The 23,984-nt window shown below is 35.8% G+C and overlaps 1 protein-coding gene across 1 annotated transcript in view; it reads right to left on the bottom strand.

The window, feature by feature from the left end:
* LOC123560112 (neurexin-4-like) overlaps positions 1-23,427 on the bottom strand; it is a 99,917-nt gene extending 76,490 nt beyond the window's left edge. Inside the window, exons 1-5 of the mRNA XM_053516987.1 lie at positions 23,275-23,427; positions 7,395-7,505; positions 6,962-7,152; positions 1,303-1,444; positions 602-808 (exon numbers count right to left, since the gene is read on the bottom strand). Coding sequence (XP_053372962.1) covers positions 602-808; positions 1,303-1,444; positions 6,962-7,152; positions 7,395-7,505; positions 23,275-23,356 — 733 coding nt within the window. The 5' untranslated portion in view covers positions 23,357-23,427. The remainder of the gene's footprint in view (positions 1-601; positions 809-1,302; positions 1,445-6,961; positions 7,153-7,394; positions 7,506-23,274) is intronic.
* Positions 23,428-23,984: the final 557 nt, after the last annotated feature.

Genomic DNA, 23,984 nt, shown 5'->3' with positions numbered 1-23,984 from the left:
TATTCATGAAGAAGAATTGAAAAATACAGCCTCTATCGCATACACAAGGTTTTTCTTTGATTTGACCTAGTGACCTAGTTTTTGACCCAAGATGACCCACTTTCGAACTCGGCTTAGATTTCATCAAAGTTATCATTCTGACCAATATTCATGAAGATTAATTGAAAAATACCGCCTCTATCGCATACACAAGGTTTTTCTTTGATTTGACCTAGTGACCTAGTTTTTGACCCGAGATGACCCATTTTCGAACTCGGCCTAGATTTCATCAAAGTTATCATTCTGACCAATATTCATGAAGATTAAATGAAAAATACAGCCTCTATCGCATACACAAGGTTTTTCTTTGATTTGACCTAGTGACCTAGTTTTTGACCCGAGATGACCCATTTTTGAACTCGGCCTAGATTTCATCAAGGTTATCATTCTGACCAATATTCATGAAGATTAATTGAAAAATACAACCTCTATCGCATACACAAGCTAAATGTTGACAGACGACAGACGACGGACGACGGACGCCGGACATCGAGCGATCAGAAAAACTCACCTGAGCATTGCTCAGGTGAGCTAATAACTGAGACTATTCTGGTAAGCATACCTAAATCTATTACCAAATGCAACTGTCCTCGTCTAAGTTCTATGAGTATAAAGTCGGTATAGTTTCCAGCAGCGTACAGAAGAATTCCGTTCTCTTGTGTGGTACGGAACCGCAGCATTATTAGATCTGTCTCGGTCTGTGTGGATTGTTGGTCAGTCCCATCGTACACAATATAGCCGTTATTCCCGGTTTGAATGGCCTCTGATACTGTAAAATGAGATAAACATTGAAAATATGCTGTACCATATCGCCATAACATAGGTATTCCACTCTTTCAATTACTAAACTTTAGCTCTTTAGGTTATACAGTGGTGGGACGGTTTGCGAAACTGCCGACCATTCACTACTAGCCTATTTGCATAGTGCAGTTTGTTCTGTTTAAAATATCGTGTTCTGTTAGTGATGTTCCCATTGTTTTCCTGGGCATTGTGTCAAAAATGTTAAGTCCTTGAAACTTTTCGATAATTAACTACTTTGTGTTATCTGTTCATCCATCTTCTGTTTCAAGGGCCGAAATAAATGACAGAATAACTTTTTATTTCCGCAGTGACTTACATTTACTCTTATTAAAATTAACTGGTTCCGCTGGATTTACACATTCTATGCTACGATTGGATAATATGCCGTATTTATAGCCAATTGATTTTACCTGTTCATTGCTGAAACAGGAATTTTAGAAGGACAGTTTTTGGATAACTTACCATACAGGCAGCCAATCACATCGACTCTCATTGAAATATGTTTGTTCCACCGAAGGGGTCGAAATTTAATATATTGTGCAATTACAGGATACGTGAAGGTGTTTTCTTTAACAGTATTACTATCTTCGTTGCCTTTATAAATCTGAAATATAAACATTACAATGTATATAACCATATCATCTTTTGTAATCTTATCGTATCCGCCAGGTTCATGTTAGCACAGATTATTTCAAATTCTCCTTTTCTCTGCATGCCACAGTATTCTCATGACTGGCTTGGACTGTCTCAGAATATTTCTACCTTATTTTACTCTTAACATGATGCTATCCGCTTTTATTTCACGTTCTCACTATCTCATAGTGTACACTAATAATGGCACGCACTTCAGTACAAATCGCTAGAGGGGGATCGTGAAAATGTTAATCATGTTTAAAACTGAATATTTACTTTCACCCAATTCTTTTCCATTGAAAATTGTGACGTTCATTTCGTATGAACAGCAGAAGGACAGGCGTGAGAGTTACGGCAACGCTGTTTAGAGATAACGGGCCGCTGTTTTGATGTCCGCGAATAGTCAGGGTAAACGTTCCTTAGATGACGTCGCAGTCCTTCTGTCTGGTGAACAGAATGGCAAGGAAGTTAAATGCAACATAATGTGTGCAATTTATAACTTAATCTTGTTTTCAAATCATGCGAAAGGAAATATAATGTAAATATAAGAAATGAAACATCTTTTTTCGGTGTTCATGCGAAATGAACGACAGAATAGCGCGATTCGGTTTAGAGATGTTACTAAAAGTTGGTAATGGATTTGCCGATCCTATTCTGTTGTTCATTTCGCATGAACACCGGAAAAAAAATGTTTCGAACGTACCAACCAGGAGCGTACCTGGGTGATATTGAACTCAACGCCAGATATGAGAAGTATAGTTTCGAGCCAAACAGAGATGCTGCGAGTGTGGGGTAGGGGAAGGAGGGGTTCTCCATCTCCCGGTGGGTTTGGTTTATGGGCCTCCTTTGAAAATACTGAAACATTTTAGGCAAGAGATTCGTTCCCTTGCTACATTCAAGCGTTAATATATTTTGTTTGTCACATTTGTACTAAATATCACAAAGATAATCATTTAATTTCATAGTTTATCACACCGCTCATGTTTACTGGTAGGGATCGTGTCTAAATTTGCAACTGGAGCAGACCCGGGTAGTTCAAAGAATATAACCATTTTTCGTATAGGGTCCTATGTAACTTGACACTAGAGGGTTTGTGCTTCAATAGCTCGATCGCTCTGGAACGATACTTGGCCCGTACTAGTATTCGTTACTAATTTTAGAATTTAAAATGTTTAATATCTATTTCGCAGATTTTTCCTTGAATTACTTCGACACAAGGATAGTAACAAAAAAATTATGCCAGAGTTTTGTGAATCGCTCTATACAATATGCTCTAGGACAAAACAACTTTAATTAAATCAACAGTAACAGCGGGTATATAGTTATGTTTCAAAACATTTGCGCCACTGAAACACTGTGTCATTCGTTGATACATTTTATTGTGCAACTGCAAAGACACGCGCAGGTATAATGTGTACCGACAAAGGGACCTAATAACGTGTCTTTTAGCGTAACTGCATCTAAACTCTTACTTAATCCTAACTGCTACACCTGTGAACAAATTGCATATTGCAAGGGCGGATCCAAGATTTTGTGTTAGGGGGCGCAACTAAGGGGTTCCGGGGGCATGCTCCCCCGGAAAATTTTGAAAATAGTGGATCCTTTCTGAGGAACATTATCAAGTATTTTAAAAGGACAGGTTTTGTGACAAAATCAACCCAAATAACATGCTAATTATATTCAAAGTTTTATGATTTATCAGAATTATTCTTGCGTAAGTATCCCAGAATGGAATTTCTTAACCCGAATAGATTACTGAGGATTTTTTTCATTGGAAGGGGTTACCAAGGGCAATTAGTATATTGTGCAAATGGTAAAGAACATTATAGGAGCGCATACAAACTTTGTTGGATTTTTATTGTGCGAGCGTAGCGAGCAAGGAAAAATTCATATTTTATATCTTTTTTTACAAAGAACAAAAGACAAATTACCTATGCGAGCGTAGCGAGCGAGAAAAAATGTATATTTTATATTTTTCACCCAGAACAAAAAACAAATACCTATGGAAGCGTAACGAGCGAGAAAAAAAGCATATTTTGCAGTTTTTTCACCCAGAACAAAAGATAAATACCTATGCGAGCGTAGCGAAGGAGAAAAAACGCATATTTTGCACTATTTTTACCCTGAACAAAAGATTAATACCTATGCGAACGTAGCGAGCGAGAAAAATGCATATTTTGCACTTTTTTTTCACCCCCCCCCCCCCCCCCCCCGTTGTATTCGAACCGTGTGCAAAGCTGTTATTATCATTATTTATTTAATTTGTTTTTTTAAATACCCTCTACAATGTGAAATTGCACAGGCAATAATAACAAGGATATACTAGTTTTTTTTGTTGTAATCGGTTTTGAAATATTCTCAATTGATTTAATGCATGACTTCTGCATCCGCATTTTGTGAGTTTTTTGATAAATGTATCTACACACACATTGCAAATATTTCAAGTTCTCTCACGCGAAACGTAAGTTTTGTCTAGGTTAGTTTATACTAATTTATTTTAGGTCGATTGTGAAACAAGTACTTATACTAATCACTCTCAACACCTCATTCCTACGAGGGTATAAGAGAAGAGATCAGTTTCAGTTTCAATGCTGAGCGCAAAGCAAGGGAGCTACTGGTTCCATTTTTCACGTCTTTGGTATGACGCGGCCGGAGATCGAACCCACGACCTCCCGCATTCTCTAGCACCTTTTCTAGGTTATGTAAACAACATCTTATTTATCTCATTGTCAAACGCGAATTCAAACTACGTAAATTGCAAAATGGTATTCCGGTATTCTGATTTGGATATAGATTGATAGATTTGATTACAACCATTAAAAAATCTTCAATATCATGCCAAAAGAATTATATTTAGCGTAACCTTTTTCTTATTCGAGACATCTACTGGTCTCCTGACGCTCTCTTCAATTGCCAATAAAACACATGTCATTTGAAACTTGAACAGCAGAGTGAGACGGGTGTCCTGTTTTTGTGCCAAAAAAAATTTCCAACATGCCCAAATTGAGTAGGACATGCATAATGTTATGTTGGTATGTTTGTAGAAAACAAGCGCTCGATCGTTGCCGTAGAAACTTGCATGCACAATACATTAATTTTGTTGGGTATAACCACGCACCGACAAAAATTTAGGTCATGTGGGTCTAGCTTTGATGGTGGAGGAAGACATAAGATGCCACTCCGTGCATTATTTCATCGGGCGGCCACCTAGGTAGACCACCGACCTTCCGTAATCCAGCTGGATGACTTCCTCTTTTGACAGAGTATCGCAACTTGGAGTTTGTGGTAAAAGGATTCCCCTGAAGTGGTACTCATAACCTAATACATCCAACTAGCATACATGTATATTAAAAATAAAATGGCTGAACTTTTTGTACTAGTAATAAATATCTATACTGTGTTTAGCTATACTTGTTCGTAAAGTGTTAATTTCTGACAATGAGGAATGACTAATCAAGTATGTGGTTGTTATACACATAGATTCAGATCAAACAACTACGACTTGCACATGTATATATACAGACAACACTGCTCGCTATTGAAACTTGGACTCATATTTAACTAAATAAATTTATAAAACTGAAACAACATCGTTAATATAGCGGCTAGATACGCTTGGTGATGTTACGATCAAGGTCATGTTCATGGTCTACGATCCTGATGAAATATCAATTATTCTATACAAAAAGTTTAAGTAAGTTAAAATGGCCACCGTGGTCAAGTGTGAGGAAGGCACAAAGCTGGCATACGGAAGACCAATGGTTCTACCTCTAAGATACCGAGAGGATATACCTCCACTGTAAACGCTGAAACTTTGCCGTATGTCCAACGCGGTGTCCATGTGACTTTTAAAAACCAACCAACAAACAAAATAACTTAACAAAATAAGATTTTCAGGAGTTTTGCAAAATGTTTACAATTCAATATTGATAGGATTAAATAATGATAATGTTTTTTCGGCAAACGCCGTCTGAGAACGAATTCGTGACCTTGACTAACCCATGCCACATGACTTTAGTTTGAAAATCAGGTTACTTGATAACACATTATAGATAATATCAAACTGAACACTGTCTCATTGGACGATAGTGTCTTTTTTTCAGTCTGCTGAGTGAAATGTCAGACAAATCGTTTATCTTTAATAAACCTTTTCTCAAGGCCCTTCTACGCTTCCGTAGCCATCATACCATTTAAATTGATAAAGTGTCGTGTTTAGTTATGTTTATTTGCAAAACGTTTGATGAAGATGATAGAATAACAAAAAAAATGGGGCTGCAGTTGTGACAATCTTTATGAAACTTACTTAGAATGTTAAGCTTAATGATCTGTAGGTCAGATTTGAATCTGGACCACGTGGTGTCAAAAACTAGGTCACCAAGTCAAATCAAAGGAAACGCTTGTAAACACTGTAGAGGCCACAGTTGTGACCCAATCCTTATGAAACTTGGTCAGAATGTTTGTCTTGATGACCTCTACGTCAAGTTCAAAACTGGTTTATGTGGGATCAAACACTTTGTGAGTAGGTTACATCAAACTCTAGAGACAGCAGTTGTGAAATCAAAGTTATGAAACTTTGTCAGAATGTTTGTGTTGATGGCCATTAGGCCAAGTTCAAAACTGGGTAATGGGGGTCAAATGCTAGGTCAGTAGGTTAGATCAAACTCTAGAGGCCATAGTTGAAACCCAATCTTTATGAAACTTGGTCAGAATGTTCTTTGTCTTAATGATCTTCAGGTCAAGTTCGAATCTGGAACATGTGGGGTCAAAAACTAGGTCACCCGGTCAAATCAAGGGAAAAGCTGTTAACACTGTAGAGGCCACAGCTGTGATTCAATATTTATGAAACTTAGTCAGAATGTTTGTCTTCATGATCTCTAGGTCACCGCTTAGCTCAGTAGGGAAAGCGTTGGTATACGGATCGCGGGGTCGTGAGTTCGATCCTTGGGCGGGGCGTATGTTTTACGTGACCATTTGATAAAAGACATTGTGTCTGAAATCTTTCGTCCTCCACCTCTGATAATTGATGTGGGAAAGTTGGCAGTTACTTGCGGAGAACAGGTTTGTTCTGGTACAGAATCCAGGAACACTGGTTAGGTTAACTGTCCGCCGTTATATGACTGAAATATTGTTGAAAAACGGTGTTTAACCCATAACAAACAAACAAACAAACAAACTCTAGGTGAAGTTTGAAACTGTGGGATCAAAAACTTGGTCAGTAGGCCATATTAACTCTAGTGAGCGATATAGGGCCATCATGGCCCTCTTGTTTTAAAGATATTTCTTATTCAATTTTAATTCTGCTAATTACGGGAATGGGTTTGAAGCGATTACAGTTTAGCTTCATTTTTTAAATATACAGAATGCGAGATTGTTTTGTCCTCCAAGTTTCTAGATGAAAGAAATCTGCATTTTTATTTTACAAAACTGATCTGAAAATAGAATTACGACTTGAAATACATATTTATAAAGTTTCAACACGCTGACTTACCTTAGTTAAACCAAACTCATTAGTATATTCTTCCCATGTTGTATTGTCCATGGAAAACTCTATGGTAAATTCTGTGACATACTCATCACTTCCTTGTCGACCCTGTGTGTAGACACGGGTTACAATATGTACGGCTCCAAGGTCTACGATAAGAAACTGCATAGAATTTAAGACCGATGCATTCCACACTCCTACAAAGAGAGATAAAAGCACATCACAAATCGCTGAAAGACACTGCATGAACAATAAAATATAAAAATGAGACCGTTTTGGAGTCAAGAAGATTCGGTTTCAGATTTGGCTTAAACTTCCTTAATACTGGTACATTGCCAGGACTAAAAATATTGATAACAGTCAATCGAGTTAGTCTGCATAAGTTGTAACATTATTTTTACAAAAACTGCAACGCGAAATATATAGTGTGATGTGTTACCTGTAGAGTTGTCGAGACGGGTCAAATCCGAATATTGCTTCGAGGCCCAAAGTATGCTATTGTCAATCAAAGATTTTCCAAGGTTACATTCTTTGTATTGAAACGGGCTCCCTGAAAATGTTAAGAGAAAATCAGTATACAAAATTAGTTGACCTTTTGCGCTTTTAAGTTAGTCGAACCATGTATTTCTATCCCTCTGTTATGGGGACTTTCTCTCGCTGCTCTGGCCAGATTGCTCTGCGTCTGCACTGGACGCCTTGAGCAGCTGACATTAGTATAAAAACGTCTTTGATTGTGTTTGTCATGAAAAGGTGATATAATGTAATATGAGCCGTGCCATGGGAAAACCAACATAGGGGCTTTGCGACCAGCATGGATCCAGACCAGCCTGCGCATCCGCGCAGTCTGGTCAGGCTCCATGCTGTTCGCTTTTAAAGCCTATTGGAATTGGAGAAACTGTTAGCGAACAGCATGGATCCTGACCAGACTGCGCGGATGCGCAGGCTGGTCTGGATCCATGCTGGTCGCAAAGCCACTATGTTGGTTTTCTCATGGCGCGGCTCATATATTGATATTTTATTTAAGTATATCCTGTAGTTTTTACTGTGCACGCGCGATATTCTGTACCACCGCACGTATGGAGAAGACACACTTTAACAGATCCAAATTTCATATTTAGAAATATTAACAATTTTTCAATTTTTCACAAATTTGTTTGTACATATTTGACAAAATGTCGTTGACATAGATCGGTCATAGAGCACAAATTATGGGGACCGGCGATGTATATAAGGGGTCAGGCAGTAACTTGTGATACATGCATTAGCACAAATGATATCTATGTAGAATACTTGGCCTCTAAAACATGTGAACATTAATCTTTAGTAACTGAAAACATGCTCAAAGTTTTATGCTCTAGTAACAAGACAGATGTAATGTATTAGTTAATAGAAGTGGCATAAGTTGATATTCAAAATAAACACGCGATACAACAGCAGCCAATTTTTTATTATTATTCTTTGCGCTTTTGAGTTGCTACAACATACAAGTTTATAACTAACATATGTATCTAAAACCTTTAATATATTTTATATGTACATGTAAGTAGGCATACGGCAAAATATGGAGTGCAGTCTTCTTGGAGTGGAGTCCGGGGTGAGATCTTGGAGTGACCTTGGAGTCTAATTTTGCAGTGAGAAGTTGGAGTCGAACTGAATAAGGGTTTTCATTTAAAGTTTGAAAAGTGATTAAGATTTAATAAAAGCAGTGCTATTTTTAGAGAAATTTCACAAGACGAAATACAATAATGATTAACGTATGTTGCTGTTGCTGTTGTTGTTGCAATCTATAATAAGAATGGCGATTGTTGGTATGAAGAATCAAATTTAATAATTTAATATAACATGAGACTGTTATACTTTTGATTATGGGAATGGTGATGATTTGTTTTATATAAATGTTTACAACAAAAACTATTTATTGTTGTTTGTGTCTTTAGGATGAAAATGTATATCACAAATTATGTTACCATTATTCTTATCGTCATCATTTTTATCCTGAAAACTAATTTATCACCCTTAACAGATAAAATCATCCAATACTCTTAAAGAAAAGAATTGTCTAAATTTCAAGTATCGCCATTATCATTAACAAAATTACAAAACCTATAGTCATCATCAACATCAGTGACATCAACAAACCGTTATCTTCCGACCACAATTGTTTTTCCACTTTGTTTTATCAGCAAAGACATCATTAAAACTAACGATGATAATGATGATGTAATGAAAGATGATGACGATGATGATGATGATGACAGTGGTAATGATGACTGGTGATGATGTTAATGATGACTATGTTGGTGATGATGATGGTGGTGGTGGTGGTGATGAAGATGATAATGTTTATGATGATGGTGGTGATGATGATCTTGATGAAGGTGGTGCTGCTGGTGATGATAGTGTTTGTAAAGATGATGATTATGACGATGATGATGATGATTGTTGATGATGTTAATGATGATTATGTTGGTAATGATAGCGATGATTTTAAATTATGGTGCTACTGTAGTTGGTGATTTTGATGATGGTGGTGGTGATGGTGATGAAGATGAAAATGTTTATGATGATGGTGGTGATGATGATCTTGATGAAGGTGGTGCTGCTGGTGATGATAGGTTTGTAATAATGATGATTGTCGTATGGTTGTGATGACAGTGGTGGTGGTGATGATGATGATGATGATGATGATGATGGTAGTGGAGATAAAAATGTAGAATATGATAATTGGTGTGGTGGTGATGATGATGACATTAATTGAAATAATGTTTTTCATGTTTCTGTTACACTTCAATGTGTCAAAGCATAAAGGATTACATAATGAATGGATTTTATAAGGCACACACTAAAGAAACGATTTTGTATGTGTAACAACTGAAACATGTGGGAAATGACAAAACAATTTCTCTTTTCTGAAGCAGGAATTAATTTTATTTATATTTTCATGTTAACTTTCATGATTTTTTTCTGATCAGAAGACAATGTCATGGTAATTAGATCTGTGATAAAAGATTACCCAAGCATGCAGCAGTGGAATAATGATATGACTTACACTGATAAGCCCTATGTGGTCTATGTATAATATAAACAAGGTTAATGTTTTTTTATGCAGCCAATGGCATGATGTGTTTTTTGTTGTTGTTGTTTTTTTGTGTGTGTTTTTATTTTGTTTTTGTTGAGACATTCAAATATGATATTAAAATAATTTGAAAAATTAAAAAGTTCCAACTACGAACTTTCCAGTTCAATATATGTGAAAAGACCATGAGGATTTTTCTGATGCTGATGTTACTGATGCTGATTACATTTAATTGAAGTATCACAAATGTTTAAATTACGTTCCCATCATCGCAAACATAACAGCAATTAAAATCATCATCATTATCATATACATGCCATTCTTACTTCGCTGACAACATTATAATGAAAATATCTTCATCGCTATCAACATCATCATCATCGTCAACATCATCATTATCACCACCAACAGCAGCAGCAATAACACAGTCAAAATAAATCATCATAAAGAAGCTGCATAACTACATGTTATTCTTTTCCTCCCTTTCACAAATCAAAAAACAAAAGCCATCATCATCATCAACAGCACTATTAACATCATCAGCTGCATTTTCATCATCAGCAATATAAAAAAAACATTGACAAAAGCAATATTAGCATAATTCTCATAAACATCATCATCAAATAATGCAACAAAAACCATCATCATCATCATCATCATCAGTAGCTGCGCTATTTCCAGCAATATTCTTTTTCCACCACTTCCCTTTTTATGATTTTCATATGATTTTGACTCCAAAATCTCACTCCAAGTTATACCTCCAAAATCCCACTCCATGACTCAACTCCAAGACTCCACTCCATATTTTGTCGTATGCCTAAGTAGGCATAACATGAAATCAGGACTATGTCTCTAATGTGCTCAATCTGCATGATATATTACAGCAAGAAAATACACGGTAGTATATTTATGTTAAACCTTTGCGAACTAAATTTAACGTCACGCTCTAAAAATGCAGACTTTTTTTTAACATAATGCATCTTTTTCATTTTTGACCTTGGCGTCTAATTTTGGAGTGCGATTGTGGTGTCAAATTAAATATGGTTTTTCATTAAAAGTTTGAAAAGTTATTATGATTTAAAGTGGTATTATTGGTGAAATTTCATAAGACAAAATACAATACTGGTTAATGTACGTTTTTCTGTTGCTGTTGCTGTTGCAAACAGTAATAAGAATGGTGACTGTTGGTATGAAGAATCAAATTAATATAACACAAGACTGGTAGTTATTCTTTTGATTATGGAAATGATGACAAGACAAGACAAGACAAAATTTTATTATGATAACTTGTACACATATTGGTACATCGCTATATACAAACAAAATTGTAAATACAATTCGTATAAGTCAGTGAACTAAACACATAAGTAAGAAAATATATACAGATATGGTATTATCATTTTGTAAATATTATGGAATCGCCAAGTTAAGACAGATAAATTGAATGAAATGTGTGTGTATACATTTCTATGAATTTTATCCACTCGATAGAAAACATTATTAACTTTAAGTGGAGAATGAAGCAGTTTTTAATTGGAAATACATAAATACTATGGATTAAATATTAACTTTAAGTAAGGAATGAAACATTTAAATCATTAATAATAAAAGTATGGATTACTACATTAAGGTAGTCGTTACTAGGGGAGGCAACCCATGCATGAATCTTATACTATTTCCTTTATTAAAGTAATGAAAAAGTATTTAACCTTTTCAACATGGTTTCAAAGGGAAGACCTTTAAACTTTTAAAGCGTCCTGTAAACGCAACGCACGTCGTATGAATAGTTGGTTGATCAATACGAGAAAATGATTACCGCATTAAATAAGTAAGTTCGTTTCTTGCAATATTTGCCTTAACTAAGAATTGACAAAGATTCTGTAAAGTTTTTTTATTCTTGGATTGAAGTAGTTGCGTAAATTTAAACATATTGGGCGGATATAATAGTAACGCTTGATGACTTGTACTCGCAAATATTCTAACGCTTTGCACACAATCACAAAGTGATACTCGTCTTCTATCTCGTTTGAATCACAGAGCAAACAGACTCTTTCGTGGCGCTCTAAGCGATCTCTCCCGTACCTTCCGGACTCGATGCGAAGCCTGTCCGCGGACATACGAAGCCGTGACAATGCGCTTCTAAGAGATTTACACGGTAGTTTGTCCAAATAGGTCTCATATTCAAACTTATCTTTTACATGAATATACAGTTGTGACAAAACACTTGAATTTCGCAAATGCATGTGCCAGTCTTGTAAATAGCAGTCAATAAGTCTTTGCTTAAAAACTGGCAAGAATTGCTTCAAACTTAAGCTATCTGGAAAGTGCCATATTTCAGCAAAACCCAATACAGTAAGCAAGTTTTTAACTTTACCTGCCCAATTATTTATGCCATTTTCGCATTTTTCACAAGCATTAAGGTAAATATTTTTCAAAATAATGTTTTCTGTATTGATTAACTTAAACCAATACTTAATTATATGTAGATACCTCAACAAAAGAATGATGATGAGTTGTTTTATATAATTATGTTTACAGAAAAAACTTTGATTGTTGTTCGTCTCTTTAGGATGAAAATTTATATCATCAATTATGTTACCGGAAACATTATCGTCATCAATGCTATTGTGAAAACAAATTTATCCCCATTAAGACAGACAAAATCATCGAACACTCTTACAGAAAAGAACTGTCTAAATTTCAGTAATCACTATTATCATAAACAACAATACACCTCCATCAGTATAGTCATCATCAACAACAATAACAACAACAAACCGTTATCTTCCGACCAAAACTATTTTTCATCTCGTTCATCAGAATAAACATCAGTAAAACTAACGATGATAATGTTGATGTAATGACAGATGATAATGATGATGGTGGTGGTGGTGGTGATGGTGATGATGATGATGATGATGATGATGATGATGACAGTGGTGATTGTGACATGGATGTTAATGATGGTAATTATAACGATGAGTTTTTGGTGTTGGTGATAATGTTGATGATGATGGTGATGATGATGATCTTGATGTTTGTGGTTCTGCTACTGATGATATTGTTTGTAATGATGAGGACTGTGATGATAGTAGTGATGATGATGATGATGATGACGATTGTTGTGGCGGTTGTGGCGATAGTGGTGATGATGATGATGACATTAATTACAGTCTCCGTCACACTCTAATATATCAAAGCATAAAGGATTACGAAATCAGTGAATGGATTTCATAAATTAGGCACACACTAAGGTGTAATAACTGAAATATGTAGAAAGTGACAAAACAATTGACCTTAAAACCTTCGAATGGTCCCTTTTCCACATCAAGAGCAAATTTTATTTATTATTGCCTTTTATCTTTCAAGAACTTTTGGTGATCAGAATACATGGTAATTAGATCTGTGATAAAGAAGTACCCAAACATGCAGCAGTGGAATAATGCCATGACTTGCACTGATAAGCCTAGTGTGTGATGTAAAATATAAACATGATTAATGTTTTCATGCGTCCAAATTAGCAAGACTTTGTTTGGTTGAAAAATTCAAATCTGATATTAAACAATTCGAAAAATTAAAAAGCTTTCCAGTTCAATATTGCTAAAAAGAGCAGGAGGTTTTCTGATGCTGATGTTAGTGATGATGATGATGATGATATATACAGTTATTACATTGAATTGAAGTATCACTACAAAACAAATGTTTAATTACACTTTCATCATCACAAACATCAGTAATTTTCATCAATAATTATTAAATCAGAATCATTATCATATACCTGCCATTCTTATTTCACTGACAACATTGTAACGAAAATATCTAGATCTACATCGCTATCGCCATAAAAATTAAAAACATCCTGTCATCAAAATCACCTTCATCATCATCACCACCATATTATCCTCATCACCAGCAGCAGCATGCAGCAGCAATAAAAAAATTAGATGAAGAGGTATAGCAACATGTCATTCTTTTATCTCCCTTTCTCAGTTCAACAAAATAACGTCATCATCATCAGTGCTATTCATATCATCGGCTGCATTTTCATCATCAGCATTAATTTATAATATAAAAAATATCAGCAGACATATAGTATGCTATCTTTAGGGCGGCCAATAATAATAGCTTTAAGTACTGCACATTATTATGGCGTTTTTATTTTTAGCAACATGTAAATAAACAATCAGTACTTAGCAATCTATTTTAAAACAAAATATATTGGAAGTAAGATCAATAGTTGGCTTGATGGCGCAGTAGGTTGAGTGGATAGACATATAATAATTTTGTAGTGATAGTTTTGATGGTTCGAACCTTGCATCCGTCATTTTTTACTTTATTTTGCATTTAATCTATATACTTTGTGTAAGTTTGTTTGTCTCTAATTTCCAATTTATTTACGAAAGCCTCAAAAACTTTAGATCATATTAAAGATGAAACGTATTTAAACATGATTACCTGATAACAGTGATAACAGTGACATAATATAAAAGTTAGTGAATAAGTTAGTAATAGATTAATAAATTTGTTAATCGTTGAATCGTATTGAAAAAAAAAGGAAATTAAGTACAGTTTTGAAAATACTTTTTACGGGTCCGGAATCGAACTCCCGACGAAAAAGTATAAGACGGATACCAATACCGCTCGGCCAACAAAGGATTACTATCTGTAGCGTAAACGTTGTGTATTGACTTAAATTTTTGCTATAGTTTTGTTTGTTTATATTTCAAAGCGCCTTATTACTGTGCGATACCTATAATATAGCAGCAGCATATTATGTTGTCACATGTTATCGTTGAGACACGACTTATGTTATCGGGGTCGTTATTTACACAATTTGAAAGGATCTCATCATTGAATTAGTTATTGGAGAATACCTCTGTCACCTTCATTACTCTAGATTTTTAAAGATTTTATGAAGTTTGCCGATTAACTCCGAGACGAATCAGGAAACCTCGGAAGGCCTCTGGTATGCAAGAATGAATTGGGTAGGATGTGTGTACTCCAAGTCAGCAAATTGGCGGGTCACATTAGTCTGGCTACCGACTAGATAATCTTTTTTTTTTAGAAAAAATAATTCTGTAAAAATTCTGACTTCATCATTCCTGGCTCTGATTATCTAATTTTATCTTATGTTTTGAGAAGACAAGGGACATAATTATACAAAATTTGAATAGCCGCAAGAGGCATCTCCTTTGAACAAAACATACGGTCTGAACACAGACTAGGGTCACATCTTTATTCATAGATGCTACCTACGCAACGACATTTCCAAAAAAAAAGAAGAAATATACTGTTGCAAACTTGAATACAGCAAATATATACTCATATTTTATTTTTGATAATTATTTCTTTCTTTTTTTAAATCACATGAAGTCTTAGTTGTAAGAACATTTTTTCTGATAATTTTTATTTATTAAGTATATATTTTTTACATCTACGATCATACAATGTTCGAATAAGTGTACGATGTTTTTAATATATATGCATAATTCTTTATCGTTGAGACTCGACTTATGCTATTAGGGTAGAAGTTCAACTCCTTAACACATTTTGAAAGGATCCCATTTGTACTTGATTTCATCTCCTGCATAACTCTTCAAATGGCTCTCACAGAGAGATAACGCAGCGTCCAGCGGTATGAATCAGAACGAGGCTACAGCTTACATGGATCAGTCCTAGAAATTTACAGCTAATTGATTTAATAAAAATTCTTAGAAATAATCGTATATTAAAGACGGAATTTATCATTTACAAATCGATCACAAGTGGTGACGTCATATTCATAACGTCATTCGAGGTACATCGAGGTAAGTGGAATATTTTCAGTGAAAAGTTACATTTCTTGCAAATCTCTTTGTTTTACTACACGTGGTTTCCTGGACAATGGGAATGTCGATCTTTTTCCATGAAATGGATTACATAAATTCTCTTGTTGAGAACATTTGAAAACATCGACAGAAAGTCCGAATGCGCCTGGCACGCACAGGTAGTTTAATAAAAGCTCAGTACAAATCAAAAAATTTCAGATAGCCTGAAAGGGAGAACACGTTACGTAATCGAGCAAAATTTATGAAACTAGTTTAGAAATCTCTGCTATCAGGAGCTCGATGTCAAACATATTCACAAAATCAAAATATCTGAAAGATTTCTTTGCTTTAAACGTTGTTAAAAAACCTGCGATGTTAAGATTTTAATTATGCTCGGTTAGGGCGCAACTGACGATTACGTCACATGCTGTCATAGGGGAAATTCGGATGGTTTAACGTAGATGAATCAAGCAAGCATTTACTTATGCTATGGAATATTGTTTCCGTTCACGCTGAAAGCGATATACAAATGCTAAATATGCTGAAAGCACCATTTACGCAAAAGCGTCGAAATAACGAAATCATTTTTGTTTACAGAAACCAAACCACGTGATGTCGGATGATGAGTCACGCATGCGCAGTGACGACCCGCTCCAAAGCGGAAGCGGGGACCCGCTCCAAAGCGGAAGTGGAAGTGAAAAACCAAAACAAAAACAATTGCTATCAAAGTAGGACAAGATTCTGGCTACGTTCGAGAAAAGAATGGGTGAATTTAGTGACGTAGCAAAAAACATGAGCGAAATGACCAAGACGCTATCGTCTTTACAAGAAGAAGTAAAGTCTTTAAAAAGAAAAGCGGAAGGGGACGATAATGGACCATCGTCAAAAAGATCGGCACCGGCGGACGATTGTCAGACTCAAAGTGAAATCGAAAGTGAAAGTGGAGATGATTGCCAACGCGATCAAGACATACACGCAGACGAGGAGCTGGAGGCATTTATGAATTCTCCCGAAACAATAATGACGAAGACTACTTAGAAGGCATCTCTGAGTTTTTCCAGCTGACAGAAGATGTGGGTAAAAACGTTGATGACCACTTGGCCAGAGTTGCAAACAATGCCCTCAGGAGGGAAGTTAGGGAAGAGAAAATGGCAACCTTGTTATAAAAACATAAAAGACCTGCAAACATTGACAATCTACAAGTACCTAAGGTCGATGAACAATTATGGCGACAATTAAGGAGCACCACAAAGGCTCAGGATTTTGTGTTCCAGCGTACACAACGAACATTAACTGCAGCTTTAGTTCCAATAATCAAAGCCATGGGTCTGGTTCAAAAGTCCAAGGATGTAGATCTTAAAGAAACTATAATGGACTCATTTAAGATAATGACTCAGGCAGTTCTAGCAAACAATGGGGCAAGACGAGAAAGGATAAAGAAGGACCTTGAGCCAAAATACAGGTCAATCTGTAATAACAATGCTTCGGCAACACAATTATTCGGAGACAACCTGCAAGAGCAAATAAAAAATTTAGGGGATTGCAAAGTGAACCTGACTACAAAGCAGCCTTTTTTATCGAAAAGAGGGGGGGGGGGGGGGGGGGGGGGGGGCAGCAGCAGGTTTCCCCGACAACGACAAAGTTATCATCAAAAGACATACCAAGGCCAACAAAGCCAACGTCAACAGCAACAAAAATCTGCATACAACAGGAACCCTTTTACAAGAAATCCAGAGGACAGACAAGACACAAATAGAGACAGTAAGTACAAATTTGCTTTGGTCTCTTAAACAATACACCTGATAATTTTATGGCAGGCAAAATAGCTATGTACTTCAATTCCTGGACAAATATTACCACAGATAAATGGATTCTGAAAACAATTTCTGGATATAATGTTGAACTTTTTAAAAACCTAAACAAAAATTGGTTCCTAAGCCGCTACAATTCAGTAAGGAAGAATCAAAGAAAATCAGTGACGAAATAGATCAGATGCTTAAGAAAGGAATAATTACACCTGTACCAGATTCAGAACCGACTACTGATGAATATATATCAAACATATTTACAAGACCTAAAAAGGATGGGCGTGTAAGGGTGATTCTTAATCTTAAACATTTCAATGCAGATTTTATGGAAAAATTTCATTTTAAAATGGAAACACTTCAATCCGCCATTGATTCCATGAGGAAAGACTGTTATTTTGCCTCGGTTGATCTTGCCGAGGCGTTCTATTCAGTGCCACTCCTTCACGAAGATAGGAAATACTTTAGGTTCTTTCATAACAGCACAAAGTATCAATTCACTGCTCTGGTAATGGGGCTAACAAGCAGTCCTAGAATTTTCACGAAATTACTCAAACCAGTATTTGCAACCCTTAGATCTTGGGGACACATCAGTACAGCATACATCGATGATTCGTGCTTGCAGGGGTTAACTTATGGGGAATGCCTTATCAATGTTAGAGATACTGTCAAATTATTAGACGATTTAGGTCTCACAGTTCATCCCACAAAGTCTGTACTGATTCCATGTCAAACAATTGTATTTTTGGGGTTTGTTCTTTGCTCAATAACCATGACGGTCCGACTTACCGATGAAAGATGTGTAGAGATAATAGAATTATGTAAAACACTGATAAACACTAAACGAACAACGAAAAGGAACTTCTCACAGCTAATCGGAAAATTAGTCGCAGCAGAACAGGGGGTGGAATATGCGACTTTATACATAAAACCATTAGAGAAAATAAAAGTGTTTCAGTTACAGAAACATAAGGGCAAATTTGACAGTTTTATGAAAATCCCAGTTTCAATAAAACCAATTTTAAATTGGTGGATTGTCAATCTGAAAAACAGTTTCAAAAAAGTATCACATGGACCTCCGTCTGTATGTATATACTCAGACTCTTCATTGAAAGGATGGGGGGGATACAATCAAACACACAACATAAAAACAGGGGGAGAATGGTCAATAGGTGAGCAAAAATTGCACATTAACATTCTAGAGCTCAAAGCCTGCCAGTTAGCCCTACAGTCCCTATGTAAAGGAATCAGAGACTCCCATATAAAAGTCTTTATGGATAATACCACCAGCTGTGCTTATATCACTAAATTTGGGGGAAGAAAGAAAGAACTAAATGAGCTATCTCGAGAAATATGGTTTTGGTGCATGAGAGAGGTATACATTTATCTGTGGCACATGTTGCAGGGAAACTTAACACTACGGCTGATAAGATGTCTAGAAAAATGAATGATGATTTAGAATGGTCACTATCAGAATTAGTATTTGAAAAATTAAGCTCAAGACACAGGGATTAGAAATTGATCTATTTGCCTCAAGACTTAATTATAAGCTAAAACAGTATGTTTCAAGAAGACCAGAACCTGAAGCAATGGCTATTGACGCCTTTTCAATACAATGGACAAATCAATTTTATTACATGTTTCCTCCTTTCAGTATAATAACACGGATTCTACAGAAAATAGAAGAGGACAAAACAGCAAAAGTTTTAATAGTGGTTCCCTTATGGCCGACACAGAATTGGTGGCCAAGTCTAATGAGAATGGTATGTGGAACTTGTTACAAACTACCACACCCACAAGCAATACTGAGCCTGCCTCCAAACCGGACTTAAAATACCCATTGAAAAAGATGTGTCTGGGGGCTTTTCTTATATCAGGAGAACACTACGCACCCAAGGCATACCAAGAAAAACTAGAGACATCATCATCAAATCATGGAAAGCGAGCACCAAAAGCAGTATGAACCTTACATTAGGGCATGGCTGTTTCACTGCAGAGGGAAAGACAATCCACTAATCCCAATATAAAAACAGTGCTAACATTTCTAACAAAGATGTATGACAGGGGCCTAAGGTATAGTGCAATGGGCACAGTACGGTCGGCAATAAGTGTATTCGTGAAAAAATGTGGTAATATGGATTTAAATTCTAACGAAACAATCACTAGATTCATGAAAGGAGTTTTTAATGATAGACCTACATTACCACGATACCAAACCACATGGGATGTTCAGATAGTATTAGACTACTTTAAACAATTAACTGATACAACGTTATTACAACTGTCGTGTAAACTATGCATGCTTTTTCTACTTCTGTCTGCACAAAGGTGCCAAACATTGCATTTAGTTGATCTATCTGATGTGGTTATTTCAAATGAAAGAGTTTTGATTTATCCAAATCACTTGTTAAAACAATCTAAACCAGGTTCACATCTAGATGTAATATCTTTCGAAGCATTCATGGATAATGAAAATTTGTGCATTGTGTCAGTATTCAAAAAATACACTGAACGCACAAAAAATATCAGAACAGATAAAAGTTACTGGTTAGTACAATTAAACCGCACAAGGCGGTATCAAAAAGTACAATTGCACGTTGGGTTAAGCTTGTACTCCTTAAATCTGGGATAGACAAAAGTTTTAAGCCTCATAGCACAAGGGCTGCAGCAACATCCCTGGCTAAACTAAAAGGAGTTCCTCTGCAGACTATCATAAAAACTGCAGGCTGGGCAAATGCAAACATGTTTGCAAATTTTACAATAAGCCATTGTGCCAAAAGCTAAAACTTTGCAAAAAGCTATACTGGAAGGGAATTAATATCACCAGACCTGGTTTAGAATCATGTAACTTACATGTAAGAAACTGACTTTGTACATAAATAACACTTTTATAATCATAAAATATGTATAATTCATTCTGTCTTTCTTATTGAAATGTAATTTACCAATTCACCAATGAAGATTTTGCTCTAAAATCTCTGTGAGAGCCACTTGAAGAGTTATGCAGGAGATGAAATTGAATGATTAAGCGAGACTTACCTTCGCAGAAGGGAAGGTGAAGGTTGATCATAATTTCATCGACTGCAAACTCTTCAAGGGCTCACACACCCACCCTTACCACCCATGTAAGAATCTTCATCTGTGATTGGCCGTCGGCTGCTAGGAATTGAAGCAGCCTTGACTTTAACTCTAAAGATGATTCATACCGCTGGACGCTGCGTTATCTCTCTGTGTGAGCCCTTGAAGAGTTTGCAGTCGATGAAATTATGATCAACCTTCACCTTCCCTTCTGCGAAGGTAAGTCTCGCTTAATCATTCAATTATTGGAGAATACCTCTCTCGCCTGAATTAGGCCGCGGACATACGATAAAATATGGAGTGGAGTCTTGGAGTGGAGTCTGGAGTGAGATCTTGGAGTGGAGTCTGGAGTGAGATCTTGGAGTGGAGTCTGGAGTGAGATCTTGGAGTAGCATTGAAGTCTAATTTTGGAGTGAGATTTTCGAAGCAAATTAAATATGTTTTTTTTTCATTCAAAATATGAAAAGTTGTTATAATAAGATTAAAAGCAGTGGTATTATTGGTGAAATTTTATAAGACGACATACAATAATGATAAATGTATGTTGCTGTTGCTATTCCAAACGATTATAAGAATGGTGATTTTTGGTATGAAGAATCAGGTCTAATATAACGTGAAGCGGGTGGTTAGACTTTTGAATATGGGAATGATGATTTTTTTTATATAATTATGTTTACAACATAAAATATTAATTGTTGTCCATGGCTTTAGGATGAAAATGTAGATCATAATGTATTTTACTGGCAACATTATCGTTATCATTGATATCTTGAAAACCAATTTATCACACTTGACAGTCAAAATCATAGAACACTCTTAAGGAAAAGAATTGTCTAAATTTCACTCGTCAGCATTATCATTAACAACAATACAAACACCTTGATCTAAAAGTCATCATCAACAAAAATAACAACAACAAGTCGTTATATTCTGACCAAAACTGTTTTTCATCTTGTTCACCAGCAAAAATTTCAGTAACTAACGGTGATAATGTTGTTGTACTGACGGATGATGATGACGATGACAGTGGTAAGTGCACTGATGTTGATTATGACTATTATGGTAATGATAACGGTGATTATGTGGTGATGTTGTCGGTGATGATGATGATGGTGGTGATGGTGGTGAAGATGATAATGCTGATGATGATGGTTGATGATGGTGGTGCTGCTGGTGATGATAGAGTTTGTAATGATGATGGTTGTCGTTATAGTTGTAATGATAGTGGTAATAAAGATGATGGTGATAAAGTTGTGAATGACGATGATTGTTGTGGTGGTTGTGATGATAGTGATGATGATGATGACGATGACGACGACATTAATTAGAATAACATTCAAATTTCTGTGACACTCCAATGTGTGGAAATATGAACTGAAATATGTACAAAATGACAAAAGAATTGACCTTAATACCTTCTAATAGCAAGGGCAAATTTATTTATTATTCCCCGCTATCTTTAAAGTCAGAATACATGGTAATTAGATCTGTATTAATGGAGTACCCAAGCATACAGCAGTGGAATAATGACATGACTTAAAATGATAATGTGTGTTCGATGTATACTATAAACAAGATTAATGTTTTCATGCGTCCAAATTTGAAAGATTTTTTTGATATTTTGTTGTTGAGAAATTAAAATATGATATTAGAATAATTTGAAAACAATATAAATCATCATCATTATCATAAACATGTCATTTCTATTTCAATGATAACATTATAATGAAAATATCTTTATCGCTTTCAAAATTATCATTAAAACATCTGTCATTAAAATCATTATCATCATCATTATCATTATCACAAGCAGCAGCAGCAGCAGCTATAACATACAAATCAAAATCATTATAAAGAAGCGGCATAATTAAATGTTATCCTTTTCCCTCCCTTTTTCAGTAACAACATCATCAATGCTATTAGCATGGTCAGCTGCATTTCGTCATCAGCATTATAAAAAACATTGACAAAGGTAATATCAGCATACCTCGCATAACATCATCATCAAATAAAGCTGCAAAAACTACAATCACCATCATCGTCATCATGATACGTAGCTGCGCTATTTCAAACAAATTTCTTGTTCCACCACTTTCCTTCTTTATGGTCTAAATCAGGCAATCAATATAGCTTATATGGAAAAAAACTCTTACTCCAATTTTCTACAGACTCATCTCCATGACTCCACTCCGTATTTTGTCGTATGCAGGTTACGGATGCGAGAATGAATTAGGTAGGATTGGTGGACTCCACCTTTGGTCTGAGTATTGGACATGGGCCACATTTTCATTCATAGCTGGGACCAATGCAACGATAAATCAATCAAAAAAAAAAAAAAAAAAAAAATGAAATATAACGTTGCAAACTTGCGTTATTTTATTTTCAAATTCATTGAAGCGTTAAAGTATATGTACCGTAAAATATGTGTATGAGATTGCACGAACATTTAAGATTTTATCTGTAATAATTACTTTATTTCTTCTTCGAATAAGCGTACGGGTTTTTAACATACATGCATATTATTATACATGATAAAACAGAAATTGAACTCACTGCTGTTTTCAGAGATAGATCCTTTTATGATTATCAAGAACAAAATTAATCCTCCATATTGTGCCAGGCTCACTCGCGCCATTTTAAAACATTTCTTTTCAAAGTTAACTCATGTAACTGATCCGGTACAACTGTCTACAAACCATAGTTATAGATTTGAAAGCTGGGACGGAGCAGGTAAGGGAAGGAAAGGTAAAGAGGATGGGTTGGAGAGTGAAATGAGGCTGGGGTAGGGGAGTTGAAGATGCATATTGGTAGGAGGGGAATGAGGATTCGGTAGGGAGGAGTATGAGGATTGAGTGGGAAGGGAATGAGAATGTAGTTCGCAGGGGAATGAGCACGTGGAGGAGAGGGGAACGAGAATAGGGAAGGAGAAGGAGGATTGAGTTGGGAAAGAAATGAAGATGGGGTAGGGGATGGAAACAGGATGGGGGTAGGGGAAAAGAGAGAGGATGGGGAGGGGAAAGAGGATGGGGCGGGGAAGGGTAGGGGAAATAAGAGACAAAAGTACAGTATAATCTCAGGCGTAGCCGTGGAGTTTTGAGTAGACGGTTATATAATATATGTTGTTGCCTTAAAGTATTGAGTAGACGGCTATATTATAAGTATCTGGTGTTGACTCGGAGTATTGAGTACTAGTATACTGTTATATATCTCAGGCATAGCCATGGAATTTAGAGTATAGGGTTATATAATGTCAAATGAAGTAT

This window comes from Mercenaria mercenaria, chromosome 10, assembly GCF_021730395.1.
Source record: "Mercenaria mercenaria strain notata chromosome 10, MADL_Memer_1, whole genome shotgun sequence".
In the NCBI taxonomy this organism is placed as follows: domain Eukaryota; kingdom Metazoa; phylum Mollusca; class Bivalvia; order Venerida; family Veneridae; genus Mercenaria; species Mercenaria mercenaria.
The sequence above is the reverse complement of the archived record's forward strand: the minus strand, read 5'-3'. Positions and strand labels throughout refer to the sequence as shown.